The sequence below is a fragment of the Trachemys scripta genome, chromosome 8 (genome assembly GCF_013100865.1).
Source record: "Trachemys scripta elegans isolate TJP31775 chromosome 8, CAS_Tse_1.0, whole genome shotgun sequence".
NCBI lineage: Eukaryota > Metazoa > Chordata > Testudines > Emydidae > Trachemys > Trachemys scripta.
Window position 1 is genome coordinate 102,728,300 of NC_048305.1, and position 27,850 is coordinate 102,756,149.

General features: G+C 41.2%; 1 protein-coding gene across 1 annotated transcript; it reads right to left on the reverse strand.

Annotated features, from left to right (window-relative positions):
- Positions 1-8,125: 8,125 nt before the first annotated feature.
- On the reverse strand, positions 8,126-25,985 carry CMPK1 (cytidine/uridine monophosphate kinase 1). The gene is made up of 6 exons (XM_034779550.1): positions 25,716-25,985; positions 16,132-16,278; positions 13,763-13,915; positions 11,492-11,568; positions 11,317-11,413; positions 8,126-9,484 (listed from the first exon to the last, which is right to left on the reverse strand). Exons 1-6 carry the CDS (start codon positions 25,884-25,886, stop codon positions 9,443-9,445), a joined length of 687 nt encoding a protein of 228 aa, XP_034635441.1. The 5' UTR covers positions 25,887-25,985; the 3' UTR covers positions 8,126-9,442.
- Positions 25,986-27,850: the final 1,865 nt, after the last annotated feature.

Consider the following 27,850-nt stretch of genomic DNA (forward strand, 5'->3'; position numbering starts at 1 on the left):
ACTTCTTCGGATGCATCCGAAGAAGTGGGCTGTAGTCCACGAAAGCTTATGCTCTAATAAATGTGTTAGTCTCTAAGGTGCCACAAGTACTCCTGTTCTTTTTGTTTGTTCAGAGTTTACTTATGGATGAAACCTTGATCTAGTCTATATAACAGATGCTGTAGGCATTCATTATGTATTTTTCCAATTAGCAGAAAGTCCTGGTACGTCTCTTTAAGAACATACATAATTTTGTGAGATGTTTATTGCTGGGAGCTGCCTCCTACCCCTGGCAAAAGCAGCATCCCAGATTCATGGACCCTTTACAAGAAGTCACATACTATAGGCAAGATGGACGGCCTTCTTTCTGAATAACATTTGAAGCCCCAACATCAGCATTACGGGGAGGTAGTTAAAATTGGCTTCTTTCTTTCCATGGAAAATTTCAGTGAAACGGGTGGGGGGGGGGGAGAGTTTCTCTACATCTTGCAGGGAAATTGTTGCTTTCTTCAACAGAAATTCAAATGTCAAAACATTTCAGCCAAAATTCAAGAAGTTTTGATTTGAAAATGCTCCCACGGTGCCTCATGGTCTCATTTTCTCCTATGGTCTGGCCTCCTTCCTTTGGTTGTCCCCCTTTGGGTGAGGGTGGTGCATCATGGGAAACCCTGGTCATGGCATATCATGGAAGGTGTAGTCCAGCCCATCCTATGCGGAGACTGGGGAAATATGAGGCACCAGCACATCATCTCTCATGATGCACTGCGGCATCATTTCCAAATGGAACTTTTTCGGTGGGGGGCAGACAGCTGATTTCAATGAAAAAATCCAAATTTTACATTGAGCTGAAAACCCGTTTTTTTGTTGCAAAGGCTTTTCAATGGAAAATTTCAACCTAGTATAAGGAAAGCAAACTAGAACGATGGCCAGAGAACAGGAGGGAGTTCCTGGGATTCTAATGCCCGTATTAGAGACGTGTAACCATCCCAAAGAAGTAAGGTGGCTTGGTCTTTGGGAAGGATGTTGGCCAAGTGGTAACCTGGTAAACCTTACCATGTGATCCATTGAGTGCAAGCCAACATGGCTAAAGGAGGACCACCTTCAGTCCGCCTACTCATAACTAAGGAAATTCTACAGCAGTACATGGAGTGGGAAAGATGTCCTGTAGAAAAGTAGGTGAACGTATAGCATGAGAGCAGCCATTTACAATGTAAATTTAGGCACCTGCAAATTGAATGGTCCGATTCTCAGGGATTTCCCAGCTCTCACAGATCCAGAGGACACCCCGGGGAGCCGTAGCCGCTCAATGCCTCTGAAAACCAGGCTCTTTTGGTTTAGGTGCCTAACTTCAAGAATCCTAGGTTGTAAATTTTGGCCCAGCTTCTTTAAAAGTTGCTTGTTTTGCTTAAACAAAGGGGACTTATCCAAGAGAGAAAAATATGGGGTGGGGGAATCAGAGGTGAGCAAAAAACAAACAGTGCCTGAAAACTGCTATATGAAGAATACTGCAAAATACAAGTTCTGCTTGGTTAGACCAGAACACAATTAAGGCTTCTGTTTATTCCAGCTTTGTCACAGAGTTTAAGGCCAGAAGGGACAAGACGATCATCTAGTGTGACCTAAAGGAGGTTGAGGAGCTACCAAAGCCCAGCATTGAACCAGAGACCTTAACATTTTCAGGCTAACGCATGTCCAACTGAACTATGCTTTATGTGCCCCTGTGATTGAAAGGCGTGATCTGAGCGTAGTGTAGAAAATCAGGAGCAAACAAGTGTCTTATCCCATCTTTGGCAGTGACTCATTAGATCAGCCATCCTGGGTCAGACCAATCGTCCATCTAGCCCAGTATCCTGTCTTCCAACAGTGGCCAGTGCCAGATGTTTCACTAATTGCCTTGTTCTGTTAATTCCCTTTGAGTGATCCATCCCTTGTCCAGTCCCAGATTCTGGCAGTTGGAGGTTTAGAGACACATACAGCATAGAATCGCAACCCTAACCATCTTGGCTAATAGCCATTGATGGACCTATCCTCCATGAATTTATCTAATTTTTTTGAACCCAGTTATACTTTTAGGCTTCACAACACCCCCTGCCAACATGTTCCACAGGTTGACTGTGTGTTGCATGAAGTACTTCCTTAGGTTTGTTTTAACTGCTATTAACTTTATTGGTTGACCCCTGGTTCTTGTGTTATGTGAAGAGGCAAACAACACTTCCTTATTCACTTTCTCCCCACCAGTCATGATTTTATAGATCTCTTGCATATCCCCCATTAGTCATTTCTTTTCCGAGATGAACAGTCCATCTTTTTAATCTCTCCTCATATGGAAGCTGTTCCATACCCCTTAATCATTTTTGTTTCCCTTCTCTGTACCTTTTCCAATTTTAGTACCTCTCTTTTGAGATGGGGCAACCAGAACCACACACAGTTTCCAAGATGTGGGCATTTCAGATTTAGATAGTAGTATTATGATATTTTCAATCTTATTATCTATCCCTTTCCTACTGGTTCCTCACAGTGTTAGCTCTTTTGACTGCCACTGCACGTTGAGATGTTTTCAGAGAACTCTCCCTGATGACTCCAAGATCTTTCTTGAGTGGTAATTTAGACCCCAATATTTTGTATGTATGTCTGGGATTATGCTTTTCAGTGTTCATCGCTTGGTACTTCTCAACATTTAATTTAATCCGCCATTTGATTGTCCAGTCACCGAGTTTTGAAAGATCCCTCTTCTGAAGCAGCTTTGGACTTAACTATTTCAACTTCTTCAACCAGAGTGAAATTCACCCCTATGCAAAGTGCCAACACAAGGCTTAGACATCGCTTCAAATCTTATTTTAGAATCTTCTGTAATACAGAGGGCTTCACTTAGTTCTCCACCCAGATGTGAATTTCACCTTCATTGAACACTGACTTGACTGAATTCAATGGAGTTATTCCAGATATAGGCCAGATTAGCACAGAAAGAGTTTAGGCCTCGAGACTTTTTGTTGCCATTATTTAAGCAGCAATGACTGTGCTCAGAGCTGCACACAGGAGGAAAACAATCTGAGCCCAAAGCAGCCTACAATCTAAATGAAAGCCTAGTAGAATTTTAACACTGACTACAATGAATGGCCCGAAGAGGGATTAGGCCTAAAGTAACGTAGAATTTTACCAAAAATTTTACATGTGCCATGTATTTAACTTCCAAATCACTTTACAATGACTGCTTAATTTTGTGATGAAAATAAATATCATCCCACTACTAGGGAGTCTCTACATATAAAGTGAGGAAAACTGCAACTAACTGCGTATGGTATCAATACACCATTCCTTAGGAAGGCATCGTAGAATACGATCCTATCCAAATGAAATTGCAGAGGAAATTTAGGTTGGAAGGATGTAATTACCTGTGTTGGAACTTAGAATGGGCCTCAGCATTGGCACTTGTATGAGTGTGAGATAAATATTACAGGCTATTTCAGGAGTGGTCATGACCTCAATTGTGTCTCTAGAAGACCGTACATGCAGCATCCCAACCAATCTGAGGTATTGATTCTGCATTGAATCAGACAGCAGATCACCACCCCATGAACCACCAATACCCCCTTCCTGCAGTACTCATGTGTTCCCTGAGGGGCTTTGAGGTCTGCTATACCCTCAGATTTGCCGGCATAGCCATGGCTGCTATGGAGGTGATTATTTGCCAACATGGCAAACCTTTTCAGTGTAGCCAAGACCTTAGACAGATACAGCTTCACATCTGAGATCTGACATGGTTCCAGCACAAGGAGATGGCTGAAGCCACCACTTATGGAGTCTAACAAAGGTTGTTCGCTTCAAACCCAAGGGACTCTGCTGTATGCTTTCATGCTGCTTTTTCATACTCATGGATTAAGCTGACTTCGTTGAACCATTCAGCGGAAGACTTTTTTTTTTGACACACTATTTGAGTGTCACATTCCCTGTGCTACTTGCAGAGAAACCCACCTGTCTTTTCCATTTCCTGAAAAAGAGCAAACACTTTCATTCTTCAAAATAGCCACTCAAGAGAAGGGCACAAATCATTTGTGCTGGCTCCACCATATTTTCCAAGAGCTGTCTTCCTTCAGTCGTTATTACAAAAAACAAAGCTATACACACACACATACACAGTTGTTTGTATGTTATGAGCAGCCCAAATCCGTATTTGCTTTAGGGTTGAATGGTTAACTGTGTTTAAAGAATGTTCCAGACAAAAGCAAACTTTGGAGCACATCCCTCTTTCTATCATGTGTCAAAGGGGCAGAGAAAAATTCTGCTATTGCCAATAACTACAATAATAAACCTGGATTTAAAAATAGGCTGGAATTGCTATTCCTGGTTAATAAATCCATGGGGGCTATTCCTTCATCAAGAGTGCCTCTGTCCGTCTTCATCTCATTCAGACTGGGTAGTACAGCCTCAACCCGAAGTCAAATTTGCCACGGCAGCTTGTTGGGTTTCAAAGGGACTGGGATGATGAGTGAAGACACCCAGTGAATTGTGTGCCTTCCGGTTCTTCATTTTTATCCATAGAAAGTTCTCTGGCACAGTATATGCCGGAAAAGATATGATCGACACTGTCTATTTGCCTTTAGCCTAACAGGTAAACATCTGAAAACTAAGCCTCCAGGAAAGCTTAAATCCTATTTATGATGTAGGATTTATGGGCTCTATGAGGCTTTCTGTTGTAATGCTCAGATCTTGAGTTGCCTTTTGGCTCTCTCACTCTCATTCACTTCAGTCCAAGCACAATAGATTGTGGCTCGCTCAACATACAGGGAACAGGGATGTACACCCCTGTGATGTCTGCTGTGTGTCAATTTGAAACTGCAACAGGCTCACAGGGGCATTTCTGATCTCATTTGCACTGGAGAAAACACAGAGTAACTCATTTATGAACAGAGACTTTATATGATATAATTAGAAGGATCAACTAAATACTAATATAATAAACTTTACAACAGCTTGATATGGGACAGTGGATCTCCCTCACTTGTGTCAGTGAAAGGGAGTGTGCTCTGAAGAGACTGATCGACAGTACTAGAATTTATTTGAATACCTCTCCTGTCCTCTTTCCCCAGGTATATCCTTCCCACCACCAAAGAATTGTAAATTGCGAAGGTTAAGGGGGAAGGGGGGACAGGCATCAGGCAGCAGCAAGCGAGGTCCTGAACCCTGTTAAAATTGATAGACAAAGTACTTCACGGAAACTGAGTGAATCCCAATAGCTGCTTGGCTAGTGCAATCTACAGTCATTGATTGGCTAAGAGAAGGTCCACATTCTATTATTTTTATTGCTCTGTCTCCTGTACCCTTCACTCTTACTTGCTTGTTAATCATACCCACCTGTTATATCTTGTGTTTTAGGATATAAACTCCTGGGGGCAGGGCTGTGATTGTGTGTTTGTACAGCACCTAGCACAATATGGCCCCAATCTGGTTGGCCCCCAAGTGCTACAGCACTATAAATCTGTGTCCTGGAGAAACAACCTGGTCTAGGTGAGGGACCAGGTACTGGCTTCCTCTGAGCACAGACTGCCAACTCTGTTATAGGCAGTTCTTTTGAACCTATTGGCATCATATAGAGACAGCACTGATATAAAATTCATTTCAGCAAGGACTTCAAGTTACGTTTGAAGTAGAAATCTAATCTCCTAGAATGTCACCTTTCCAGCTGAATAAAATACTCATGGCTGACTGCTGCAGTTTGAGCTAAGGTTTTCCATGCAAATAAATAAAACTCTCCTCTCTCAACTCAGTTCCTCCTGGTTAGCTGTGAACAAGTTGACACAGCAGCATAAATCAGAGTACTTTGCAGAGTAACTCAGTGTTACACTCATGGTTTTAGGTTCATGACAAACACTCCTGTTGGGAATATGCGCTAAAGTAACCAATAACCAACTATCTGTTTACATCAGTGGTTCTCAAACTTTTGTACTGGTGATCCCTTTCACATAGCAAGCCTCTGAGTGTGACCCCCCTTATAAATTAAAAAAACACTTGTTTATATATTTAACACCATTATAAATGCTGGAGGCAAAGCAGGGTTGGGGGTGGAGGCTGACAGCTCGCGACCCCCTGAGCGGTCCTGACCCCCAGTTTGAGAACCCCTGGTTTGCATTATCCTCTGATGATTTCTTCACTTTAAAGCTGGAAACTTTTAGCATTGAATCTCAACTCAAGAAGGGGTTTCAGCAATTGAACCCCTAAACCAGAGCGTTGGCAGTTTCTGATATCAAGAATTAAGACCTCCAAGCAGACCCCATTTGAGGGGGTAAAAAGTTGGGGGCCCAACGAACCAATCTTACTCCCACTGACATCAATGGGGTTTTGCTATTCATGTCCACTGGAGCAGGGTTGGGGACTAAACCTAAAAGCAAGTTCAGCCTTGCTGCATCTGAAATAGCACCTTTAAAGCTACAAAGAGAAAAATAAAACTCTTAAGTGGAAAAATGAATCACAAATGTCTCGTCTACAGCCAATAATGGGATTCTATTGAGGAAGCCAGATTTATGGGGCATCTAAGACTCAACAGGCTGCGCACGGGGCCGACACACTTAGAGAAGACCAAGTGCCATTGAAAAGAATTATGGGGGAACTCAGACAGCGAAAGGACATCCATACTAGCTCCAAGGTGAAAAGTTCCCTTGAGAGCACAGAGATGGCTACAGGAGCTTGCAGTGCCTTGGCACCAAAGAGAGCAGCTGATGGTTGAATAAAGCTCTGGGGGGCCGGGGGTGGAAGGGAAAGAAATATGATCCTTTTGATAGCAGTTGTAGACCAGAAACAGCTTTCTTGATCCATGTCCCAACACTGATGGGTCCTTTTTCTTTCACAGAATCAGATCAGGATCAGATGAATGATCACTGCATGATTAGATAACATTATATACATATCAGAGAGAAGGAGCAAAGCCATATTTTCAAATACTGTATGTGCCCAGGTCTTAACCTGGGTTGAGTAGGGTCTCTGGGGCCTCATTTTCTGACCTTGGAACCTGTGTGTTTAAGTATAGGAATATATCCTTAATTTGTCATTTTTCATGGCAGATCATAAATATAAGCCAGGAACTTGGATGAAGCCACAGAGCAAAATGTATTGGCCCAACTACTCAAATTCTTTGTACCGTACGCCACTACATGGAAAAGACACATTGATATATGACTTCTATTTTTTTATTTAATTTAATTTCAATTAAATTTCAATTTCAATCTTGAATAAAACTAAGTGCCACATTAACGGCATCTTCAATAAACAGAAGGACAAAATTATTCAAAGGACAAAATGCACAATTTACTCCAAATTCAATATTGCCAACATTTTTTGTTTTTAAAACAGTTTTTTTTAAACTTATTCCCAAGTAACTGCTACTTATTTGGCTTCAGCTCTTAAATACATGGTAAGGTATATGATGAGAGGAAACAGAGTATCTATTCTTAGTAGAACTCTTAAAAGCCAATATTATTAAAATAACACCAAAATAAATATTTACATATTGAGAGAGATTTCTTCAATCTGCCTACAAAAGTGATTGAGTCTTGATTTTAGCTTTTATATCAGAACTGTAGTTCCATTTCATCCTGTCTTAGGTCAGCACATTTAGATATGGAAAACAGAGTTCAGTAGTTCTGAAAAGGGGGGGAATTAATCAGGTAAAAGCATTTAAAGGATTTTGTGAAACTCTTCCGAATTCTCAGGAACAAGGCCTGGTGCATATTTTCTGTGTTACTAAGCTTCATACTCTTTGTGCTCAATAGTCTGATTTTAAACATCCAAGTGTTGGGGGGAAAATCTCTTTTAGCTATGTTCCATTGCATATGAAAAACTCTGAACCCGCAGTCTTATAAGCCTCAAAAAAGTAAACAGAGCCTCATGCAAGAGTTGGCCCGAGCAGATCCAAGTGCAGGATCAGGACCAAAATATTTGTGATTAAAAATCAAAACTACCATTAACTCACTTGTGACTTCCCCAAGTAGGATTTCAAGACGAGCTGAAGCCCAAAAATTCAAAACCGTTTTCCCCTATACATCACAACGTCTGTTAGAGTATCACATCCAATTATAGCAGCAGCTGATGTAGCAAAAATAATCTTAATGGATAACGCAAAAAAAAAAAAAAAAAGTTAAAATAATCATCCTCAGGTTTCTGGATGTCCTTTAATGAAAGTTTTGGGTGCATGAGGAATGCAGGATTGGACCCATATACGGCTATGAACATTAAAGCTTGTGGAAAAAATGGTATTTAACAAAAGAAAGTCATAACTATATCACAACTGTACAATACTTTAATACATGATGGCTTGTTTCAACCAGTCACTTGTTTATTCCAACTATTACTGTTGACAACTGCACTAATTCAAGATAATGCCATAAAGCATGAACTAATTTGTTTAAGGGAATGAAACATTTTTAAAAAAAATTCAAACTGGTCAAACAAAGTGCAATAATTAAAAAAAAAACTTTTTAAAACAAACTATTAAAATTATACAATTGTAGGGAAACTACAAGTTTAACCATCAAAATCTCTTTCCCTATATAACAAACCTTAAAGTATTCAACAATACAATATTCAATAATACAGAAATGCCCTTTCATTTGTTACAAAAACAGAACTGTTAAAAGAATAGTTTTACTATATATCTTCTTGGAGGTTTGTCACTGTCTAACAACTTCATTATACTTAAGAGCATAATTACCATTACAAAGTGAGTGCATAGACACTAAACTGACCGCAATTCTATTCTTAACCCCTTGCATATGACGACTACACAAAGGGGGTACATTTTCTCTAAGTACTCAATAAGTTACTACACATGGTATGCACCCAGAGTCATAAGAGAGTACCACTTTACCAAAGCACTTTGTACATCTATTGCTGAACAGCTTCACACTGTATTAAATTAGTTAGACAAGAAGTTCTAAAACAAATGCACATGCTAATTTTACAGTTCTGTTTACAGAATTCAGCTGTGGGATAAAAGAACAATCAATTGCATAAAATTTTATTTGGAAAAAGTTTCCTAAGTTTGGTCCAAAAACAGGCTGAGAGTTTTGTTTAAAAATAAAAAAAAGATACGTAGGCCCTGCTGCTTAACATTGCTATTTACTGGACTCTTAAAAACAGATTTATGGCAATAAGAAATAAGAAGGGCTGCCCATGAATGGCAAACTGTAAAAGGATTGATAGTCTCTCCAGATCGATTTTGACTACTATCTTTATTTTGTAAGTAACCGAAGTTAGAGAAGAATCCTGAAATGTATTGTCTACTATAGCCACAATAAATGAATCCATTCCTATTTAAAAACAATTTCATTTTCAATTAATTGCTTTTCCAACTATCTGTGAATACAAGAAACATTTAAAAAAACCTTTAAAATGATTACAAAAGTGTTGAATTTAGTAGCAGCTATTAAACCAAGATTCAAGCACAATTTCAAGAGAACTTTCAAGAATGGAACTAGCCTTCTTTGTCAAAAATTTTCACAACCTTACCAAAAACCTGAAAGAGAGAAACATTTAATTAAAATTATGGAACGTTAAATATTCAGCAATTTAAAGTTAGACCACCCCACACAGTTATTGATGGTAAATCAATGTTTTTTAAAATGTACAATACGTAGTTAATTTCTGCATATCAGAATAGAGGGGAGGGAATCTGGCATCAAATCCTATTTAGTCTCTCATTTCCATCTATTTTTTTTTTTTAGGTTATCAACATTATTACATTTTGTGTGTGTGTGTGGCAGCATGAGAGCAAACCGTCTCTAGCAGAAAACTCTTCAAAAGGAATATTAAATTAAAAAACAAAATCTAAACAACAAAAATACAGTTTAAAAAAACAACAACAGGCCTCTGCCACAAGCAGATCCAGGTAGCTGAACCCTTGTGGCTTGACTACAAGTGATCTGTATGTACTGAACTAATTGCAAAATGGAGGCCCAATTTCCCAACCTTTGATATGAGGGTAACACCAATGATTAGTAAAACCAAAACTTTTTTCTATTTATAATGTTTAGTTTTCGCATTTCATTCAGCTTCAATAATGAAAAGAGGCTAATAAATTTCATTTTTGTTTTTAGTTAGTTTCTATTTTACTTCATTTTCATATTTCCATGCGCTGGTATAAAAACTGCAGTGTTTGAATTGTACAGGAATATTTGTTTGAAATAAAACTGGTTCCCAGATGAGGAGGAAAAAAATTCAATGTATGGAAACACAGGAGTGCTCTATCTGTATATATGTAAATAATTAGTTAATAGTCAAGGTGGCAGTAGACAGAGCTTATGAATATGAAGCATAGTTCCTGAGTTTTGTAGAAGCAATAAAACTTCCAGTTGTGTGCACTGCAAATGTCTTCCTTCAGATGCTATTTACATCAGTTCTTAACACATTTCATTTGGTTTTAGGTTTCATAAAAATATATTTTAACAAATTCTAAACTCTGGGCCAAATTTGACTAGACAGAATCCATTTCAATTAGAAATGTACCCAAACACCCAGCTTTCAGTCATCCTTGAGGTTTAGGTAAGTGAATCCTGATCGACCTTTGCTCCCCAGAACTCTCTTGCGGTATGTCTACACTACCCGCCAGATTGGTGGGCAGTGATCGATCCAGCAGGGGTCGATTTATTGCGTCTAGTCTAGACGCGATAAATCAACCCCTGAGCACTCTCTCGTTGACTCCTGTACTCCACCGCTGCGAAATGGGGGAGCGGCAGCAGTCGACTCACTGCAGTGAAGACACTACTGTAAATCGATCTACGTTATTCACGTAGCTGAAGTTGCGTAACTTAGATTGATTCTCCCCGCCAGTGTAGACCAGGCCTTGGAAGAGTAGATGGAAAAATCTATATTATGATCCAGCCTGGTGACTGGTCTGGGATTGCATAATACCTTGTTTCACTGGGTCTCAGTGTTAAGAACTAGAGCTTGGTGCCTTGATCCTGAACGCACAAAGGCTAATAGCATTGTGATACAATGCATTCAGCCCTGGGGTGAACAGGAAGCACATCACAACCCCAGTTGACTTACTACATGGAGCCCTCTCTAGCCCTCCTCTCTTCCTGTGAGAAGGCAGTTTTTGAGGAGCAGGAAAAGGAGGTGATTAAAGGTGATAAAATGGGGAGCTCTTGTAAGAACCCTACCACCAAAAAAAAAAATAAAAAATTGTTGTACAGTATTTGACATTTCATAGACACACCAAAAAGAGGAAGACTATATGTAAAGGATGGAGAGAAGGGATATCATTGACTCTACATCTCAGAAGAAGGGATCCAAAAATATATACCATGTTACTGTAAGCCCAAAAATTTATTTGTCCTTGAAACTTACTTCATCAACAGATTTAGAGGCATCCACTTTCCTGACTTTCCCCATTTTCTCATATTGGTCTATTATGGGCTTAGTTGACTGCAGGTATGTGTGAAGTCTATAAGACAGAAAAACATGTATCACATCATACAAAGAAAACAAGAAACATAACTATGAAAAGTTCTGGGTACAGTACCTCTTTTCTAGACTCTCTCGGTTGTCATCACTCCTACCACTGCTCTTTCCTCTTTCAAGGCATCGGTCAATACATATCTAACAACAAACACAGAATGAACTCTTAAAAGCATGTGACTATTATTTTTATATATCTGAAGATAGACTTAATAACAAACCTTTGTCCTTTGTTCAATAGGCCTAGTTCATTAACGTGCAAAACAGATTTGAGGGAGACTGAGCATGCGCACACATGGTTCAGTGCATATATTTTACAAAAGATTAGCTAGATCTAGACAGTAATATGAATTAGTTTTTGATTCACCTGCCTTTTTAATTGTGGCTTGGGAAAGGGGGGTGTGGTGAGGGGGGAGCGGGGAAGGTGATGGCTTACAGTTTCAAAAGTGACTAATGATTTTGGGTGCCCAATCTGAGATACTAAGATTGAATACCTAACTTTCAGAGAGCTGACGTTCAGCACTGTCTGAAAATCAGACTCTAAGTGTCACGTTTGGCCACTAAAAATGAATACATAAAAAAAAATCATTAGTCTCCTTTGAAAATGCAAGCCTATAATATGTAAGTATCAGAGGGTAGCTGTGTTAGTCTGTATCCACAAAAAAAACAAGGAGTTCGGTGGCACCTTAAAGACTAACAGATTTATTTAAGCATAAACTTTCGTGGTTAAAAAACCACTTCTTCAGATGCCACTTCTGAAGAAGTGGTTTTAACCCACAAAAACTTATGCCCAAATAAATCTGTTAGTCTTTAAGAAGTGTTTTTTTACCCACGAAAGCTTATGCCCAAATAAATCTGTTAGTCTTTAAGGTTACACGGGACCCCTTGTTGTTTTTATAATATTTAAGGTACACATACTACATGTTAACTTATTAGGTCTGAATGACAAGCGTCTTAATTTTTGTTCAGTCAATATCACTGTATTTATTAAATTATTCTGATCTGTAATATATATTGTGAATAAAGTATAACTATGGTTAATAGTTATTGAATACATATAAAATTATGGTTACATTTTAATGTTAAATGAATAATCTTGATAATATATGGCAAACAATTTTTGATATATGTCAAGATGCAAGAGAGGGATCTTTTAAAACAATTTTTCATATGGAATACATCCCTGATTTAACTTAAATAAAGTAAAAGACCATTCAGTTATTATAGTAGATTACTAGAGCTAGTCAAAACAATTTGAACAAGAACTTTTGGGGAGGGGAAGAAATCCTTTTTCAAAAATGAAAGTTTTCATTCAGGTTTCCCCCCCCCCCCCCTAATGTATCTGATTGATAGAAATTTCTGATGGAAAAATTTAGCCTGTTGCTTGTTCTTTGGCATGTTTTTTTTCAGGTTGTCATCTTTTGAATTCCCAAGTTTGACTGATCAGTTTAACTATGGGATTTTTTCCCAAAATTGAAAATTTGCTATTTTGAAATTGAAAAAAAAAAAAAATGAAAAGTAGATTTTTAAAAATAATAATAAAAAGTTCCACAGAAGGTCAATCTATCTAACATTTTAAAACTTTCAGTTTCTGAGTAGTTTTAATGCTTACATCTCAAGGGCAATGGCATATTATAGAGTATATCATGGCATTTGTTATTTTAATTTAATACATCATTGTCAGAATACCATTGTAATCTAGGTTTCAGAACAGTAGCCGTGTTAGTCTCCTTGTTCTTTTAATTGTAATCTAGTTACTCATTTAGAAAAGTTGTTTTGATTACTCAGCGTCCTAGTAAAATTCACCAACTATGAAAAATTTTGAATCACTCTGCCAGCACCTTAGAAGTGATCAGAGGAAGATGCTGGCAAATTGATTCTGCTCTCAACTATGGCATCAGGCTATGCACACTGTAGGTGGAAAGTTTTCCTAACGTCACAGGAGCATCTTGTGTATTCTTATGTGACACAATCCTTTTGATTTCAAAGGGTTCTTAAGGAAAAACGAAATTGTTCAGAATTGTTGTTCAATATAATTTCTTTACGCAACTGGACACTTGCTATTCTGAAGAACACAATAACAGCAATACTTAGATCTAAAACCATTTTACAAAAGGAGGTCAGATTATTAACCCCATTTTACACAAGAAGTTTTATAGCTGCCAAGTGAACTGCCAAAAAACCTCAGTAGTCATAGTCCAGGACTTCCTTCTCATGTTGCTAATGCTCACACATATTGGAAAATTCAGTCCCTCCAACACAGTTTTACTGTTCTCGCTGTCTGCCTCTCATCATACAACATGTGAGAAAATACACAGCAATGATATTTCAATACCTCGTTGTCACAGTCGAAAAACAGAACAAAAGACACGTCTGCCTTTCCATCCATAGTCTTATTCCAGCCTTGAAGATTGTCTTCATTTCTGGGGAATCCATCAATCAAGAATTTGTACTTTTGGACATTGGCAGCCATTGTTTGATCCATAGCCTAATAGATAGCAGAGTTCAGTTCAAGAACTTCTTACACACAAAATAATGTATTTGCCTCTTAAATTTTGGTTAGATGTTGACATGATTTACAAACTTTTAACTTGATAGTTTATTGGACCAATGTCTGTTAGTGAAAGAGACAAGCTTTGGAGCGGACACAGAACTCTTCAGGTATGGGAAAAGTGAGGTATCCAGACTTTCACAGCTGAATACAAGGTCGAACAGATTGTTTAGCATAAGGAGTTAACACACATTGTAAGAGACCATTTAAGATGTAGTGGCCAGTTAACACCTCTGCAGTCATAGGACAAAAAAAAAAAAGAGGGAAGAGCAGGAGGGGCCCAAAGGGTCACACACCCCTCCCGAAATGCCAGGGGAGGGGAGAGGAGAGGAGGGGCCAGCAGCTGGGGAGATGAAGGGGCGGGGCCAGAGCCGGAAGGGAAGAGGCAGGGCCAGAGCCTCTCCTCTTCTGGCCATGCTGCCTGGGATGCTGCCCGGTGCAGCGCAGTGGCTGCATGCTCCCAGGCAGCTGCACTCTCCCAGGCAGCCGCTGCGCTGCACCGGGCAGCATCTGGGAGTGGCTCCATATGCCAGGGAGAGCTGGCACAGCAGGAGGACAGAGCTCCCTCCCCCCCCCCAGGTAACGTGGGATGGTGAGAGTGCGGGGGGTCCCAGGCTGGGTCGAGGAGTCATGTGGGGGGGTCACGTGCTCCCCCTAGCTGGTGTCCCCCCGATGTCCCTCCCATGTGTCACCTGTCCGAGTGTCTTTATTAAGTCCATGATATTTAGCGTCTAGCAAAGCTACGAATTTAAGCTCCCCAGCTCATCTTTTGAAGGTGTGCAGACTTCCTTTGAGGATAAGGCCTGAGAGGTCAGATACGGGGTGATCACTTTGTGAAAAATGTTCACCCATGGATGATATGGTGATTTTCTTTTATAATTTTTCTGTCTGAGTTCATTTCAGAGCATAGTGATTGTTTTATTTCACTCAGATAGTTGTCATTGGGGCTTTTGGTGCACTGGATGAGATGTACCACATGTTATGATAGGCATGTGTAGGACCCATGGATCTTGAAAGGTGTATTGTGGGGGGGGTACTAATCAACATAACTTGGTCATTCACGTATCTACAGAATGTACTCCTCTACTGTCTTAAAGGCACTCTCATTATTTCACTGCTTCACAGTGTGATACGCCAGGGCCAGAGGGCAGCAGGAGAGTATAGATGGGAGGTACATAAGCCCCAGGATGATCGGGGCCTTATTCCCTGCGGACTGAGGAAAGGTTACTACAGGTTAATTAAGAGTACTGGAGCCAATTATGGCCCTGCCAGAGACTTAATAAAAAAAACCCTGCTTCAGTCAGACAGCCAAAGGTAAGGAGAGCTGAGTACTGTTATTGATCAGAGGATCAGAGTACTAGGGGAAGGGAAACCCTGCCCAAGCAGAGCAAAGGGACTCCCCCAGCACAGAGGACCAAGAGAAACCCTGCCCAAGGGGAAAGAGAGTACGTAGCCTGCGAAGCTGAAGGGGCTGGGACCCAGAGTAGAGGGCGGACCCAGGTCTCTTCCCAACTCCCCTTCTCTCCCCCACCAGGGCACTAGCGGAGCTGTCAACGCCCAAGAATGGGGACAAGGGGTAGCACCCTAACCCATCACACCACGGAAAAGCGCGGGACCCACCACAATAGCCGCGGCCATTTGCCACAACAGCTTTAGTAGTAATATTATTGATATAAACTTCACGATTCATTGTTTTACAATTTCAAAGGATGTAAGAGTTTACTCTGGGCTCCAACTTGTCAAGCAAGATCTCAACAATCCCATGCTGTGCACAGATCTGGTTGGGGAAGTTATTTTTATATTCTACAAGATGCTGAAATGTACTCTTACAAAATACAATGTGCCCTGAATGCACTTGGTTTTGAGTTAGTTTCAGTTAAAAACGTCAGAGAAAACATTATAAAAATAATAAAATGTATAAAGTGCCCTCTTTGTGCTTTATGTAATGAAAGGCATTACCTCTTGCCTTCTGTAAGGACCATAACATAGCCATATGTGATTTTAAGGAGAACAAGGTATACAACATGCACCCATTGCCTATCGTTATCCTCTTGCTCACTTCAAAGGGAGGGAAATGTTTTCTCAGGCTACATCCACTACCTTGTTTGCTTGGAAACGTGAGCCATCAAGACAACAACATTCACTTTTCTTACCCTCTTCAACAAGCTGATAGTAATCTCAACTGGTACGATTGCTCCCTCTTTAATATATTTTTCAATTAGTTCTCCATACTGAGAGCCTGGCCTTTTTCGTTCATCTCGAAGGAGATCGCCTGCAGAAAGGTGGGTGTACCCATATTTCTGAAATACATATAACAATAGTGTTAAGCACATGAAAATTCCTCTAAGTATACTAAATTAACCTAGCTGTTAAAATTAATTACATTATCCTATTAATAAAAAGGCAAACTTACAGCCAATAATAGTCAGTTTGGATAACAAGCATTCTATTTTCAGCCTCTTGTCATGATTTCACAGTATACCCAATATGTGCAGGAAGCCTGGCAGACTGTGGCACCTTGGGTAAAAATTTTCAAAAATGCCTATGTGACTTTTGAAAATGAGACATAGGCTCCTTAGGCTGGTCAACACTCAAAACTTAGGTTGGTTTAACTACGTTGGTCAAGGGTGCGCAAAATCCACACACCCCAAGTGGCATAGTTAAACTGATCTAAGTCCCCACGTAGACAGCACTAGATTGAAGTTCCTGCTTCATGGGGAGGTGGATTATCTTTGCCAACAGGAGAACCCCTCCCGTGGGTGTAGGTAGTGTCTTCTATACTGTGCTGCTGTAGTGTTTTAAGTGTAGACAAGCCCTTAGTCACTTAAGACACATTTGAAAATTTTACCCCTTGTAATGAATCAGATGTTTAAAGTAAACCAAAAGACTAAAAGATACATGTTGCAACCCCACCCAAAATACATGGCTATTTAGAAATTCACTGACAATGTTAGCCAGTAGATTAAATTTTAATTTAGCAAGTGAAAAGGAGTCAAAACAACTGCTTTACTTGGTAAGCTTAAAGGCAGGCTTGTATTTTAAAATAACTACCTACCTTTGCTGCAGATATGGGACTACTATATGTTTTGACTAGAGTTCTTTATTTAGAAAGGCAGCATGCTCCAAGCACAGTGCTGGAAGCCAGAAATACCTGCTTTCTACTTCTGACTCCTTCTGTGGACTTGGACAAATCACTTATATTCCTCTGTAAAAGCTGTGCGAATAATGGATTTTTTGGTCTGTTGGCAATTCCGAGAAACTGCTAAAAATTGTTTTCAGAGAGGCAGCCCTGTTAGTCTGTATCATTCTTTTTTTTAAAAACAGTTGTGAACCAAACAAAATGTTTCATTTCATTTGAACATGTTTTACATTTTTAGTTCGTTTTAAAATAAAAAGAAAAGGAAATTTCAAAGTGAAAAGTCATGTCAAATAAAAAATTGGAGGAGTCCAGTGGCACCTTAAAGACTAAGAGATTTATTTGGGCATAAGCTTTCGTGGGTAAAAAACCCACTTCTTCAGATGCATGGTGTGAAAATTACAGATACAAGCATAAATATACTGGCACATAAAGAGAAGGGAGTTACCTTACAAGTGGAGAATCAGTGATAACTAGGCCAATTCAGTTATGGTGAATGTGGTCAACTTCCAATAATTGATGAGGAGGTATCAATACCAAGAGAGGGAAAATTGCTTCTGCAGTGAGCCAGCCACTCCCAGTCCCTATTCAGGCCCAAATTGATGGTGTTAAATTTGCATATGAATTTTATGTCTGCAATTTCTCTTTGAAGTCTGTTTTTGAAGTTTTTTTTGTTGAAGGATGGCTACTTTTAAATCTGTTATTGAATGTCCATGGAGATTGAAGTGTTCTCCTACTGGCTTTTGTATGTTACCATTCTGGATGTCTGATTTGTGTCCATTTATTATTTTACGTAGAGATTCTCCGGTTTGGCCAATCTACATGACAGAGTGGCATTGCTGGCACATGATGGCATATATCACATTAGTAGATGTGTAGGTGAATGAGCCCCTGATGGTGTGGCTGATATGATTGGGTCCTGTGATGGTGTCGCTAGAGTAGATATGGGGACAGAGTAGGCAACGGGGTTTGTTACAGGGATTGGTTCCTCGGTTAGTGTTTCTGTGGTGTGTGATTGCTTCAGGTTGGGGGGCTATCCGTAAGCGAGGACTGGCCTGCCTCCCAAGGTCTGTGAGAGTGAGGGATCATTTTCCAGGACAGGTTGTAGATAGTTGTTGATGTGCTGGAGAGGTTTTAGCTGGGGGCTGTACGTGATGGCCAGTGGTGTTCTGTTATTTTCCTTGTTAGGCCTGGCCTGTAGTACGTGACTTCTGGGTACCCATCTCGCTCTGTTAATCTGCTTCCTCACTTCCCCAGGGGAGTATTGTAGTTTTAAGAATGCTTGATAAAGATCTTGTAGGTGTTTGTCTCTGTCTGAGGGATTGGAGCAAATGCGGTTGTATCTTAGGGCTTGGCTGTAGACAATATGTAGACAAAGGCTGTAGACTGTGTGATGTGTCCTGGATGGAAGCTAGAGGCATGTAGGTAAGAATGAGATTCTCCAGGCTGAGATTGATGGTGGCGTGGAAATTGTTGAAATCCAGATGGAATTCTTCAAGGACCTCCTTCACGTGGGTCCATATGATGAAGATGTCATCAATGTAGCGCAAGTAGAGGAGGGGCGCTAGGGGACGAGAGCTGAGGAAGCGTTGTTCTTAGTCAGCCATAAAAATGTTGGCTTACTGTGGGGCCATGTGGGCACCCATAGCAGTGCCGCTGACTTGAAGGTATAAGTTGTCCCCAAATCTGAAATGGTTGTGGGTGAGGACAAAGTTACAAAGCTCAACCACCAGGTATGCTGTGGCCTCATCAGGGATACTGTTCCTGACAGCTTGTAGTCCATCCTCATGTGGAATATTGGGGTAAAGAGCTTCTACGTCCATGGTGGCCAGGATGGTGTTTTCAGGAAGATCACCAATGCATTGTAGTTTCCTCAAGCAGTCAGTGGTGTATTCTTGTATCTGTAATTTTCACTCCATGCATCTGAAGTGTTTTTTTACCCACGAAAGCTTATGCCCAAATAAATCTGTTAGTCTTTAAGGTGCCACCGGACTCCTCGTTGTTTTTGTGGATAGACTAACACAGCTACCCCTCTGATAAAAAATTGGAAACGTTTAATTTACAAAATGTCAAAACAAAATGTTTTGATTTTTTTTTTAGGGGTGGTTTTTTTTTTTTTTTTTTTTTTTTTGTCATTGAGCAAAACAATCTGGCAAAATCAACGTGAATTGGCAAAATGTTTTGATGTCATCCAACTTGCATATTTGCCAAAAAATGTTTTGGTCAAAAAATTTCACCCAGCTGTACTCCAGTTTCCCTATTTGCTAAATGGGGATAACATTACTAACCAAATGCCTAACAGCGTTGTGAGAATGAGTTAATGTTCGCTAATGCTTTGGGGATGTAACATACTAAGTAGTAGGAACTATATGTATATTAGGTAGTTTTGATGAAGTTGTCCTGGTTTCTTTATTCTTATTTTTCAAAGGAAAAAAAATCCCTGTTTTGTATGCATTTCAGTTATATGCATACATTGAAACCAGGAAACTCAGCACATATGTTGAGCCAGGTGGCAGTCTCCAGGGAGAGGGACAGTGTCAGGTTGTGACACGGGTAATCCACGAGAGAAGCTAGTGTCTTCCCCTAGTGCTGATGTGGCAGTCCAGGCTAAGCAGCTAGACTGATGCTATTAGAAATCTCTCAATAAACTGTATAGACAGAAATACAGCAGGGAGTCTATATGCAAACATATCATACAGATATATGTTTAGACTAAATACTGCTATCACCCTTGTATTTTGTGGTCAATTAAGGCATTTTAAAAACATTAAAACGCTCTAACATAAAACCTCACCGAAAAGCATGTGTTAGACCTATGCTTTTCTAAGGCACCCATCACCACAGAATCTAGACACCAGAAATAAAATACATATGTGATCATACTGTACAGAGAACAGATTTCAGGTTCAGAATGATAAATCCCAGCAGGAAAAAGTTAGAAAAGGAGAATTTTGATAGTTGTACCAGTGTCAGTTAACTACAGAAATGTCAAGTACCTAAGGTCTTTTTTTAAAAGTAAGTTTTTAATATTACATAAAAATGTAACAAGATTACACATAGCTAGGTTCTATAAAACAGGTATTAGAGACATAACCTAGGAACGTACCAAAAGTAAATTACAATTCTAAGAATACAAAATAGAGTACGTACGTACATCTTTACTCTAAGTTTCAGTACAGAACAAAAAAAAAACCAGACTTTAGGGTTATCCGCTTGGCTGCAGTGATAGCCACAGCAAATTTCAAAAAAGGAGCCTGGGCAGAATAATAATGTGCATACTTCCCTTTTATGGCTGTGATCTTGGGATTTAAAAACTTGGCTACTAAATAAATACAGTAGACACATTACACAACTCACCAAGCAAGCTTAAAAACATTTAGTTGCTTTCCAACTCTACCCACAGAAGCCTGGAAAGGCAGTTTTGCTATAATCACAAGTTAAGAAACTATATAATTACTTAAATCCCCAAAAAACTGCAGACAGCTGGAGAAAAAAAATAAAGCATGCAAGATTTTGCCCTAAATGACCATGAAGAGAAACTCTAGCTACGTTCTCTATTACTTTACTGTATTTTTATTCAAATGGGCATTGCATTTAGATATGCTTATTTACATATTAACTATGAACTGCAGAAGCCATAAACCAGAGTAAAGCTTTTTATAAACAAGAAGTTTTACTGTCCAGAACCAAAATTAACATGTAGCTCTTCTTGCTACAATTAAAGAATTATGATATTTTTAACATTAAGTTAAACATTAAGGAGAAAAGAAGAAGAAAAAAAAATAATCCCCTTGGTTTCATGGGATTACAGCACCATTTAATTTTCCTCCGCATTTTTTCTTTTCATGCAAGAAGAAATATCGACTCAATCTTTGGAATTCTCTTTACAACAGCAAACTAAAATAGTTTTAAATAGCTGAACAGGAAAGAGCAAGACAGAAGTATTTTAAAGTGAGCTTGGAAACATCCCTATTTAACAATTACATTAAATTCTAATCTGGAATGCTTTTCAGAATGGATTAGTTGGGCTGCTCCTCCAGAACTTGTTAAATTTTCAAACACCTTCCAGCTTTCTCCCAATCTGCCTCTCATGCTTGGGAGGAGCTCCCTGTAAACGTCCATAAGGCTACCTCATTATCCTTCTTCTAACTCTCCTTCACTGAGATGTCTATGGAAAACTTATGTCTGCTGACACCACTGCCTACGATGATGACCAGTACTGTCTCGTTGTTTCATTGTATCTCCCTGTTTCCATCTGTTGTCTATTGTCTTATACTTAGATTGTAATCTATTTGGAGTAGGGACCATCTTGTTGTTCTATTTGTACAGCACCTAGCACATCCAAGGGATCTTGATCGATGATTGAGGCACGTAGATGCTATGGTAATGCAAATAATAAATGATAGTAACTCAATGGCAAAACATACATTCGTTGACTTTGATGAGATCAAAATCCAAAGGAAACAGTTTTAAATCTGGTAAATAAATGTGGCAGAGTCTTGATTTCCAATCTTTAAATGGAAGACTGCTGAGAAGTGATACTCAACAGGTTACTGCCTGTTGAGTTGAAGCTCTCTCTTTATGGCTCTCAGAGGAGTGCTCCCTCTTGTGTCATACAAGGCAAGTATTTAAAAAATGAACTGGAGCTAAAGAGATTTATTTTCTCTCCCAGAAGCCAAGAAAGGAGATGTTGTTGGCAAAACTTTTGTCTTTCGTGTGTGTGTGTGTTTTTTAACACCTCTGAAAAACAAAAGTTAGGCTCTCCTGCCAATAAAGCTAACCCTGCTCCTTGGAGGTAGAAGTTTTTTGTCATTCAATTGACAGTGTAGACATAGCCTTAGTTCTATTTGCTATGTCTCTTACTCCCAGGGGTGAAAGTAACTTAAAGGACTTATCTGTACAAAGGGCGGCCGGGCTCCTGGGCAAGGGGGGGGTGGCAGCTCTGGGCCCCTGGAAGGGGCGGGGCCTCGGGCAGAAGGGGCAGGGCTAGGGCCAGACTCCCCTAGCCAGCCCTTCAGCACTGCCTGGCCCACGCCGCCCAGGGCTCCGGCGGCGATTTAAAAGGCCACGGAGCAGCTGCCCCTTTTGCCCCCCACCCCCGTCAGCAGTCCTGCCGGCACGGTCCTTAAAGCGCTGCCGCGGCAACACTTTAACATCGGCTGTGTACCAGCCTGCACCGATGACCACTTTCTTACCGGTACGCCGTACGGGCCCGTACCGGCTTACTTTCATCTCTGCTTACTCCTAAGAATTTCCCCTTCCTAGATTTATTACTAGCAAAGTTAACATGTAATACTTTTCTGGTAGTGGATACAATTCAAGCAGCAATGACTCATTTGACTCCCTCCTCCTCAAGTGGTCTTTATCCAATTACTTTAGGATACCAAACCAAAATGATTTATATTTCTAGGTATGGGGCAGCAGCCACATAAGCTACTTCAGCCCTGAGGCTGCATTAATGGCTTGTAATTATATTCCCTCCAGCTCTACAAAACTTCCCTATGGTCGACGCTTATTTGTTTGTTGTGTACCAAGGACAGGATTTGACCCAAAGTAACAAAAAGGCTTTTTGAAAGTTACGAGCCTTACATCCCACAACTTAATTTTTTTTTAAAAACCTGTTTGAGTTAGATTCATAACTTATGGTGAAAACCCTTTTGTGGCTAAAATCTTAAATTAGAGAGACAGTATCCTTTTCTCTCTCTCTCATATCCCGAGACCAACACAGCTACAACAACACTTTATAAAATCTTAAATGTCAGTTTTCAGTCTGGACCAAATTTTGATAACCAAGTTATACAGTATGGAGAACGAGGGTATAATGGAACAGTGGAGAAACTATAACGGTACTCTACCACGCATCACTAGAAAACAAACAAATGCTAGTGCCAGGATTTGCGGTTTTTCCTTCTGTAGTTTAAGCAATATGGGCGTTGTTATGGTTCTTAGTCATTGCTTTCATGTGGGTGTGGACAAACTTCCATCATTTATGGCACTCATCATGCATAAAATATCCACGTCTACTCCATTTTAAAAGGCTCTATTTGGAGGCATTTAGCCTTAAATATACCATAACTATCCAACAGAACAGAATTTCATCATCCTGATTTTTAAAGAGGTCTGCTTCTGTTTGTAAATAATTGTCAGCTATTAATCATCAGCTATTCCCCCCACTCTTCTAAACATTTTTCCCACCTTCAAGTACTGTTAAACTAAAATGAATTCTAAATATTTAGAAAAGTTGTGTGAAATTCTATAATTAAATCATGTAATCTCTTAATGCCAGTTTGAAAATCTCTGATGGCAGAAAAGACAAGGATTAATTTCACTCAGGACACACATAAAGCACATAAAGATTCACTCTGCATAACTTGTGACCTCCATCACATTCAGCCAAGTAGCAAAATTTCACTTCTATTGTTGCTTATAATATAATTTTATTTGCACAATTTACAGCGGCACAGAGGAAATTATCTGCCCTCAGAATTATCAACTTCCTGGTTGTACTGGTTGTATGTTTAGATCCTAAACTCTTTGGAACTTGGACCTTGATCTCTGGCTGTCAATTTGTGTATTTAAACTACTGTAAAGCACCATATTTGGTTTAAGATTGTTCTGGGCCAAAAGATACAGAGGATTTTTCTAAGGCAGGTTGTATGGAATGAAGACAGTTTGGACTTCTCATACTTTCTCATTCCCCAGTATTCTGCACTATAAAGTATTGAAAGTACGCAACTCTGATCATCTCAAACCAAGATCTATTGACACAGTGCAGCCAAGAGGATCTGAGCACCGTCATTGCTAGGAGACGTTGGAGATGGATCGGTCATACGCTTCGGATGGAAACTGATTCCCTCACCAGAGTAGCAATAAGATGGACACTTGAAGGCAAGCGCAAATGAGGCTTCCAAAAACAACATGGCGAAGAGCTGTGGAACCATTGAAAGACTTGCTAGAAACAGACAGGAGTGGATGAGCTTCATCACTGCCCTAAACACTAGAGGTGTAATAGGAACATGATGATGATGATGATGATGAAAGCACCATATACCTCTGGAATAATAAACCCATTGTACCTTCTATTGCAAACTCTCTGCAGTATCTTTGCAGGACATTCTCTTAAATCTATTAATGGCTTATGTATGATTGTAGTTCCTGGAAAAGTTGTTGGTAACCCTCCCTCGTGGAGTGGAACACAAACAGTAGGGGGTAATTAAGGCCAGTCATTGAGGGGGCCACAGTTGTGTTAGGTTCTGTACAAAATATACAAAAGATACCTTGGGGAAAGGGGTAAGAAACAGGGGACACAGACGGTACACCTACACTGCAATAAAAGACCTGCAGCATGGCCACAGCTGGCCTGGGTTAGCTGACTCAGGCTCATGGGACTAAAAGTTGCAGTATAGATGCTTGGGCTTGGGCTACGGCTAAAGCCTGGGCTCTGAAATCCTGCAAGGGGGGTGGGTATCAGAGCCTGGGTCCAAATGTCTAAACACTGCAATTTTAACCCTGCAATTCAAGTCAGGGCTTGTCTACACTGAAAAAATTGCAGCAGTGCAGCTACACCACTGTGGTGCTTCAGTGAAGACACCTACTCCAGCGGGAGAGGTTCTCCCATTGAAGTAGGTACTTCACCTCCCTGAAAGGCAGTAGCTAGGGAAACAGGAGAATTCTCCCACTGATTTAGCACTGTCTATGCCTGGGGGATGAGAGGTTGGTTTAATTGCATCACTCAGGGGTGTGGATTTTTCACACCCTTGAGCCATGTAGTTATACTGACCTAATTTTGTAGTGTAGACCAGGCCTCAACTGACCCAGGCTCTGAGTTGATGCTGCGGGTTTAGCAGTGTAAATGTATCCAGAGGCCCTGGCAGAAAGGTAAGGGGAAATGGGACACACAGGTCCCTAGACTCTGGCAAGCACACCCATCAGCTCTAACTAGGTCTGTGATTGATGTTAATCATGAACATCTTCCCGCACAATACCACCCGCACCCCCACTCTTACCTCTACCCAGGATAACATGCAGACAGAACTTGGCCTACAAACACAAGAGCGTGTGACTTGCCTAGTATGGGCGTCTGTGCCTCTACCCCCCCCCCCCCCCTTGCAGAGATGTCCATTTCCCCAGCTTTGCCCTGAAGGAGCGAGGGCCCTTGAGGCTGGGAGTGCAGTTTGGGTGCCCAGAAGGGAAATGTGGGGGCTCCAACGTCCACTTGGAGAAACAAGAGGGGGTTTCTTTTAAAACCCACCCAAAACAGCCTTTTGCCCCTTTACCCAAGTCTGAGAGCTAGAACTTCCCTAACCGCCTAAACACGGGAACCGAACCGCAGGGAGACCATTATAACGGGCCGCCTCCCACCCCCATGTCCAAGCCCCCGCTCAACCCTGCAGGGCCACGCAAACGAGACCCCGCGCAGGCTGAGCCACAAAACTACCCGTCCCGCCATGCCCCGCTTCGCTTCGCAGGGAAGAGGCCAAGAGCCCCTCGCCGCGTTGCATGCTGGGAGGTGTAGTCCGCTCGCTCTCCGAGGAGGAGGCGGCGGCACTGGAGGGGGGGGGTTCCTGCGGACGCGGAGACCCTCCCCGCTGCGCTTCTCACCTCCACGATGCGGGCGCACTGGGTCCCCTTACCAGCCCCGGGCCCGCCCAGGACGAACACAACCAGCGGCTTCATGAGGAGGCGGCAGCGGCGAGGAGCGGCGGCGGTTCGGGGGCAGCGCGCGCGAGGGCTGAGGCGAGCCGCGAGCACCAGCAGGCAGCTAGAGAACATGCACCGCACGGGGAGGGGGGGAGAGGGGAGCGGGGCCGGGAGACAGCTCCAGGCCGCCAAAGCGCCGCCGGCTGTCACACGCCGGCCGCTGACGTGTGAGGGAAAGTGCTTCCGGGTGCGGAGGCGCGCGGGCGGCTCTCGGCGGGTGGGGTGGGGGGGGAGAGCGATGACGTGACACCCGGACCCGGCTGAGCGCGCGGCCCGTTCAGAGGCAGGGGGCGCGTGGCCAGTCCTGGCGCGTGCTCAGACAAGATCCGGGGGGAGCAGTGACACAGCCCGCTGTGGAGCGGGGGGGGGGGGGGTCTTGCTCCCTTCTTGCTCTCAGACCGCTGTACCCGTGAAAGTCCAAGCTGTCTGCTGATCTGCCCATTTCCCCAGCTGTGCACTGAAGGAGCGAGGGCCCTAGAGCTGTGGTTCCCAAACTTTAAGAGCCCGCGAACCCCTTTCACTACATTGTGACATCTCGTGAACCCCCTCCTAAAAATGAATATTTCCAGGGATTTAAGTTTAAATTTCCTCCGTGTGATGGATGCGCTTGCTTTGCTCTGCATAGCTCTTGGAAGTCTGGAACCACTGGAGAAAGATAAAGTCTCGGGTCTGGGTCGGCATCAAGTCTGTTTCTGTGTTTGGTTTTCAGATGTGCATACGAGGAAAATGCTTTCTCGCATAAGTATGTTGTTGAAAATGGTAACAAAACTGCAGCAGCTTTTTCTGCCAGAAAGGGGTACTCGTTTCTTAAACTCAGCCAAAAGTTGATCAATGATAGATTTCTGCAACTCCTTTTCAGTTCGTAATCACAGGAGATATCAATCAATTTCTCTTTTTCCTTGGTGTTTAATATCTGTGCTGAGAAAGTGGTATCATCAAAAGGGTTGCGAATTCAGTCATTATCGCCTGACATAGCTGGAAAGTATTCCTTGAAAGTTGTGCAAAGTCCTTTTAGGTGTGCAATTATATTGGTTTTAGTGCACTGATCCAACTGAAGTTTATGTTCTACCAGGAAGTCATGAAGATTACTGATTTGATTGTTTTCCAAACAACTTCCCCAGAACTGCAACTTCTTTATCAGGGATTCAACTGGCTCTTGCACATTGGAAACTGTTATATTGAGGCCTTGAAGAGATAAATTTAGGTCATTAATTCTTGAGAAAATATCTGCTAAATAAGCTAGGCTCTGGAGCCAGAAATTATTTTCCATACAGCTGTCAAGGTGGAAAGGGTGGCTGTTGAAAAAAAACTAGGATTTCCGTTTTAACTTCAAACAAGCACACAAGGATTTTACCCCTTGAGAGCCATCTAACTTCAGTATGGGTCAACACACAGACGTGTATACTACCCATTTCTTCACAAAGTATGTGAAATATTCTGGAATTTGTTGGCCATGATTTTATGAAATTCACCATTTTCACTATATTGTCCAGCACTTCCTTCAGTCCCTCTGGCATGCGTTTTGTTGCAAGGGCTTGTCTATGGATGCTGCAATGAGTCCAAGAGACTTCTGATGCAACCTTTTTTGTTTGAGCTACAAATCCAGTATTCTTCCCAGTCATTGATGTGGCCCCATCAGTGCAAATGCCTAGGCAACGAGACCAATCTATTTCCTTTTCTTGAAAATATGCATTAGTCAGATTGACGTTATTTTCTCCAGTTGTACGTTCTTCCAATGGTCGGCAAAACAACAAGTCTTCTTCAGCCATATCTTCATTCACATAACGTACAAACAGTAGCAAAATAGCTAGATTAGCTACATCAGTTGATTCATCCACCTGTATAGCATAATATGGACTATTTTTCACTCTACGTACAATAGTGGTCTCTACATTATTTGACATGTCATTAATTCTTCGTGACAACGTATTATTGGACAAAGGTACCATGTCAATCCTTTTTGCAGCCTTTTCTCCGAGCATGCAATGAACTACATCTTTTATACATGGACCAATCAAGCTCTCTGCTATGGTATG

Coding starts and splice junctions, on each gene's coding strand:
- CMPK1 (XM_034779550.1), bottom strand. CDS start 25,886: ATGTTCTCTAGCTGCCTGCTGGTGCTCGCGGCTCGCCTCAGCCCTCGC. Junction 11,414..11,491: donor CGAGAGAGTCTAGAAAAGAG/GTACTGTACCCA, acceptor TCTGTCTTATAG/ACTTCACACATACCTGCAGT. Junction 9,485..11,316: donor CCTCTAAATCTGTTGATGAA/GTAAGTTTCAAG, acceptor TCTCTCTTTCAG/GTTTTTGGTAAGGTTGTGAA.